We start from the raw sequence: 6,885 nt of genomic DNA on the forward strand, positions 1-6,885 counted from the left end.
ATATTGAAGATGTCCTTGAAGATGGCTAGAATGGCCGAAACGTTGGACTGGTGAAAAATAAAGTGTTGAGACAAAAATGGATACGAATTTTTGATTTATTTAATAAATATTTATTTATACTTTTATATTATTGTATTAAAATAATGGCAGTTATAAAGACATTAGTTAAATATACTAATACTCTATTTTGCATGTTGTTTTCTGTTACACTGTAGCCGTGAGTCAACCCTGTGGGTTCTAGAGGCCTCCTGGGGTCCACCCAGCCTGCGTACCCTTAATTTAGTAAAAATCTGGCAGTCGAGCGTGATTCTGACCAAACCACCTCCTTGCACAACCGCACATCGTCATAAAGTCTTCACCCTTAACGTTTAAACTTAAATATTTTGCATTAAGATAATGGCTCTGATCGTTTTCACCATACCGTAGAGTCTGAGCTTTTAGATTATTTTACATAACACTAGTTTATCCAACTTAAACTTACCCTGAGAGGTTTTGTTTCCTTGATCATCCATGCTTCAAATCGAGGAGCTATAGCGAAAACCATCAACGGATTAGAACTGGGAACAAACCAAGTTGCATTGAGTAATTTAGTTAAAACAAAATCATAATTCGTATTAATTTTTAAAATAATAAATAACTTTTTTTATTATTATAATAGTAATATAAAATAAGGAAGATAGTCCGGGGGCGGCCAAAGAAAAAACTCAAATAGTAATTAAACTATTAAATTTAAATCAACGTTTCGCCCAACTTTACAGGGTTTCATCAGGGCTAGTCAAGATACAAAGAACTAAAATAAAGTAGAATAGATAACATAAAATAAATCTAAACTATTGTGGGGCTAAATATAGTTTAAAATATGTGAATTGAAGATGTACATTGAAAATTATAAATAAACAAGAATTACAAAAACGTATAAGACAATTAATGCAAAACAGAAATAATAACAAACTAAAATTTTTTTTTTTTTTTTTTATTATTTATTTATTGTAATTTACAACTGTACAAAATAATACAATAAGTCACTATGTAGTATGTTTCATATACACTTGAAAATCTTGGGAAGGAACCACCCATTGGTGGTACTTCAAACATTAATTTAAACTAGAAGGTCTCGTGGCCATCTTCTTTTCAGACGCCTCGGAGGATTATCAGGGATTGTTAAGGATGAAAAATTAAGAATTAATGGGTTAGGATGGTTAAGGAGTTTGGAATAAAAAGACGCATATCTGGTTTGGGTCAAATCTGCAGCGAATGGGATGTTAAGGTCTTTATGAATGAGTTTATTTGTGACGTAATAAGGAGCATCAACGATTTTACGTAGGATTTTGGATTGTAAGGATTGGATGCGGGAAGAATTTGATGGTTTGGTGGAGCCCCAGAGCTCAATTCCATATGTCCAAATTGGTCTGATTATCGTAGTGTATGCTAATTTTTTGTAGTGAATGTGAAGCTTAGAGCGTTTGTCAAGTAAGTGTTGTAGCAATCGGAATCTACGAGCAGTTTCTTGTCGTTTCAGTCTTGTGAACTAAAAAGTAGATAAAAATACAGTAAACACTATAAAAAAAAAAAAAAATGAAATGAAATGAAAAGGGGAAATATGAATAAACGTGAAGAAAAAATGAAAATAAATAATATAAATGTATTGACCAGTTTGGAATTGACACCAGCTGATAAAACCCTGATGAAGCTCTACAAAGTGGGCCGAAACGTCGCCAAATAAATAGTTTTTGATAATTATAAATAAACTATCTTTGTTTTCTTGTGACTGTACCCCTGACCATCATAGTACAAGAGCCGGGAATAAAAAAAGCCAGTTTTTTCACCCCAATTTTTGATTACTTTAATGAAAACTATGTATAATCACTAGTCAAAATTAATGAGTCTGCCAAGTATAGATAGGGGCAAAAATGGCGGCTGCTTCAAAACCTAAAAAAAAACATTAATTTTTCATTCGGAGCTCTATATCTTCAAAACCACCGACAACACAAGAAAATCAAAGAGAATATCATTTAAAGTTGAGTAAATTTTCTAAAATATGAGCCCTAATAGAGCTATTTACGATCAATAGTTCTCGAAATATAGATTTTTAAAAACAATATTTCATTAAAAATGTACTGAAAAATCAGCAGTTAGTGAATTTACCACCGACAACACTAGAAAACCTAAGAGAACATTATTTAAAGAAGAGTAAATTTGCCGAAATAAAAGCCCTAAAAGAGCTAGTTACATCCAATGCTTCTCGATATAGCTTTTTAAAATGCAACATTTCATAAAAATATTGTACAGAACGTATTGAAAGATCAGTAGTTAGTGAATTTATTTTGAAAAATTTATATCTCAACGTACAGATGTCTATTGTAACTCAAATTAAAGCTAGTTTAATGGACTATAAGAAGTTTATAACCTTTAGCTTCATTGGAAAAGTAGTTTTCATGATATTTGCTAAAATAAATTGATTTATAGTTGTTTTCTAAATAAATTCACTAACTACTGATCTTTCAGTACTTTTTTATGAAATATTGCTTTTTAAGAAGCTATATCTCAAACACTATTTAACGTAAATAACCCAATTAGGCTCATATTTTAGAACATTTACTCTTCTTTAAATGACGTTCTCTTAGGTTTTCTTGCGTTGTTCCTACTTTTTAAGATAGAGCTCCGAATGAAAAATGAGTTTTTTTATCGCTTTAAAATAGCCACCATTTTTTTATTCCCTCTACCTATACTTGGCAGACTCATAAATTTTTACTATTAATTATACCTAGTTTTTATTAAAGTAATCAAAAATTGGGGTGAGATAACTGCCTTTTTTCATCTCTTGGGCTCTTGCACTATCGTCTTCATAATGTATATAATTTTGTACCTTCTCAATATTATATGTATCGTATATATATATATATACATATAATAGTATCGTATTCATTTTTTGTATTTTATCCCTGCATATTTTTTTAAATAATGTCTCCCCCTTATTATGTATATCATGATTTAATGTCTGGCTATATACGTTGTCTTAAATGTTCTATGTTGTGGAGTGTTACAGGCGTGTAGAGAAACTACCCATTGGCAGCACTCTAATTACATTTTACATTAGCAGGTCTCGAAGACGTTCTGTTCAGGCACCTCGGAGGATTGTCAGGAATGGAAGAGGATGCAAGGTTAGAAACTAGAGTGTTTGAGTGGTTAGAGAGTTTATAATGGAAGGAGTGATATCTGGTTAGGGCTAGATCGGTTGCATAGGGAACATTAAGGTCTTTATGTATGATTTTATTTGTGACAAAGTAAGGAGCATCAAGGATTTTACGAAGGATTTTGGATTGTAAGGATTGAATACGAGAGGAATTCGAAGGTTTAGTGGAGCCCCAAAGCTCAACTCCATATGTCGAGATTGGCCTTATTACAGTCATGTAGATCAGTCTTTTGTAATGTGTTGGAAGTTTAGACGGTTTGTCTAGTAAGTGCTGTAATAGTCGAAATCGACGTGCAGTTTCCTGTCTTTTCAGTCTTGTGTGAGGATTCAAGGTTAATCGCTTGTCCAAGATAGGGTATCTGTTCGGCAGGGGTAAGGGTAACATTATTAAATGAAACTGTAGTGCAGTTGGTAGGTTTATGACGAAGGGTAAAGGTTATTTGATGGGATTTGTTGGAATTTATCTTAATCCTCCAATTACGTAATTCTCCGAGGGCAGTGCTATGGGGTTGGAGCGCTTGGGATACAATTAATGGGTTATTATTAACTGCGAGCACACATGTGTCATCAGCATACATTGTGAGGATTGGTTTGGAATGTCAGCTGTATAGACTGTGTAGAGGATGGGACCGAGGATACTACCTTGAGGAACACCAGCGGACTGAGAATAGAGGGATGAATAGAAAATTGAATCCCCCTTTTTATACATTCCATATATATAGCAAAGTGAAAGCTTAAATAAAAAAAAAAAGAATGAAATTAAATACTCACCGTAGTTAAATTTATGAATATAGGTAATTTTAATAACGATAACGAAGCACAAGATTGAAATCGGTCTAAAGAAATGGCCGAAAAATGTCACGAAATAAGTAGAATAAAACTTTTATTCTATTATAATTTTTTTTATCAACTTGTATTCTAATATAAATAACCAACTCAGCTCGTCATCAAGCTACACCACTCGTAACTATTATAGAGATGATCCCAAGGGAAGACTGGACAGATCAGTTTCGCACTCTTGCTCAAGAAATTTGGAACCAAAATTAGAAAACAAGCGGTGCTAACCTTGAAAAAGAGATCGCTCGGTGGAAAACCTCGAGAAGAAAACCAAGGCGGAAAGAGGTGAGAGCTTAGCCGTCTTCGCATTGGGCACTGCGAATTTTCAAACAGCTACCTGTCACGTGGTCTAGAACCACCAATGTGAATGCCAAAAAAACGAAGGCCATTCTTATTGGTTCCAAGCGCCTCCTTCATACCCTCCCTTACTGTCCCCTACTATTCCTTAACAACCACCCGATTCACTTGTATCCTACAATAAAAAACCTTGGTGTCACCTTTGATCAACACCTCTCCTGGAATAATCATATTTCCCAAATCACACGCAAATCCATAACTGTACTCAAACAATTCCTAAAATTCCATTCCTCAGAACACTCGTCAGCTCCTAGTATCTCTCGTCTTCCCCCACTTCGCATACGGATCCTTGGTGTATGGAGGGCTATCTGCAGTTGAGACTGAAGAGACTCATAAATTGTTTTGTAAGATTTATCTTTGGGTTCCCTAGGCCTCAAGTCTCCTGCTGGTATTCAGAGTTGAAGTGGCTCTATCCAACCTCCCGAAGGCAATACCTCCTTGGTGTTTTTCTATTCCAAGTTCTTAACATCAAAAAATCTACCTATATCCTAGATCTCCTCACTCTTCGTTCATCCATCCACTCATTAAACACTAGATCCCATCCGAATAATTTATATATGGCCTCCTATAGAACCTCCTCCTTTAGCAAATCCTTCGTCATGCGTGCAACCTCCCTTTGGAATTCTCAAAAATCTCACTATATGAACCATGTAATTATTCTTAGGGGACATATGTCCCAGAATAAAGTTATTTTTTCATTTCATTTCATTTCGATTTTCTTAGACTGCCAAGTAAGGGTTGACGAGAGTCCAAGTAAATGGAAAGCTATTCTTTGGGAGTATGCCACCGAAGAATGGAACCGGCGTTGGATGACAAGCGCAAAAGGTGCTTAAAGAAATATTTCCCCACCGTTCGGTCACGGATGGAAACCAAGTGGGTCCTCCCAGATTACTGGCTCTCTCAATATCTCACGAGGGCATGGGGGATTTCGAACCAAGCTTCCTATGAAGCCCAAGGCCATCCACGGGATGGATACCGACCCCCAATGCCCTAGTTGTGGTGTTCCGGAGACTACCGAGCATAGTCTATATCGTCTTTGATGCATTACACGCCAGATTGCTTTGGAAAAACGGATTCTATCCCTCACAGAGAACAACTTCCTTCACGAAAAAATTTTGTATACGGATGGAAAACAATTATTGGACCAAGCCACTTCAATATTCGTCAAAGAAGAAGACCAGCCCCTGCGGACGAAAGATGCGCAGAAGACTGAAAACTAATGAAACCTATAAAGAAAACTTGATGAATAATTAATTGTAAATTTATTTATTAGTAGTAGTTTAATAATGGATATGTAACATCGAACTGCTGCTGCACACCTGTATTGCTTGTAAGGTTGGGGAAGGTGGATGTCGGATTTAAGTAATCCGATTTTTCCGTTCTTTTTTTGGATTTATATAAAGTCGGGGTCCAGGGTCTCATTTTCTGATGCCCCCCCTTGCCGCGAACACCGGAAGACCCCGAAGACGCTGCGACTGCAATGCCGCCCCAGCCTAAGCATCATGCAAGCCAGGACCTGGCCTACCCCTACCATCACGCCAGGCTCCGTGACACGCTGGCCAGCCCTTGAGGAACGAGGACGTATTTTTCAGACACAGGCGAAATACACGGTCTTCACCGTTTCGCCCACCGCACGCCAGGACGAAGGAAGCGGCTATAGGATACGTCACCGCGGCGGCGAAGACGTCAACAGATAAGCGCATGATTGTTATTTATGCCATGAGACCACCCAAACTTGTTTGTCCTTTTCTTATATTACTATAAATAATGAAATTAAATTAAAAACCTAACACACTAATATTATCTGCCCCTCCAGGGATTAATACTTTATAAATATAAGGAAATATATGCATGTTAATTAGCGGAAAGTCTCACGATTTCCAGCCCTCCTTTTCCACACATTTAATTTAATCATAAAATTACATTCGGGACACCTGCAGTGTAGCACGGGGAGGTCCCGATGTAAACAGTGGAAATAAATAATAATAAAAACTGCCAAGTAAGAAGAACGGTGAAACAGGTGCTATTGGAGTGCTAGCTACTCTTCACTACTCTGAGGAAACAGCTCGTGATTGAAACAAGCCTGGATAAGATCCTTCAAGATGAAATAGAGAAACTGATTTTTTTTTTTTTAAAGCTACAAAATACTATAACAGAATATAGTGAATATCATATGATCTACCCATGACCCTAAGGGGTGGGTACTGGTACTGGTATTGGTATTTGGTGGATGGAGCAAGTCCGCCAAGTGGGCCTGTGGGTCCTTTTTGCCAACCCCTAGCTGCTACCTAGGTTGCCGCCTCATACTAACCAAGGTGGGAGTTCCAAGATTATTCTTCGGAACCGCTTAATAATGAATGTTTAATTGCCCCAGGTGGGAATCGAACCCATAAGGTTCCAAACCGAGCGCACTGGGATCTGCGCCCCAACCTGCACGGCCGTCACGAACAAATAAATAAAATAAAAATATTATAAATAAAAAAATGAACAAGTTTATA

At 36.7% G+C, this 6,885-nt stretch overlaps 1 protein-coding gene across 1 annotated transcript in view; it reads right to left on the reverse strand.

Moving 5' to 3' along the window:
- The window catches only part of LOC106681060 (very long chain fatty acid elongase 7), a 37,810-nt gene that overhangs the window by 30,264 nt on the left and 661 nt on the right, over positions 1–6,885 (reverse strand). The window contains exon 2 of the mRNA XM_067045216.1: positions 482–557. Within this exon, the coding sequence (XP_066901317.1) occupies positions 482–512 (31 nt within the window). The 5' untranslated portion in view covers positions 513–557. The remainder of the gene's footprint in view (positions 1–481; positions 558–6,885) is intronic.

This window comes from Halyomorpha halys, unplaced genomic scaffold, assembly GCF_000696795.3.
Source record: "Halyomorpha halys isolate HHAL.00 unplaced genomic scaffold, Hhal_1.1 Scaffold306.1, whole genome shotgun sequence".
NCBI classification, from domain to species: Eukaryota; Metazoa; Arthropoda; class Insecta; order Hemiptera; family Pentatomidae; genus Halyomorpha; species Halyomorpha halys.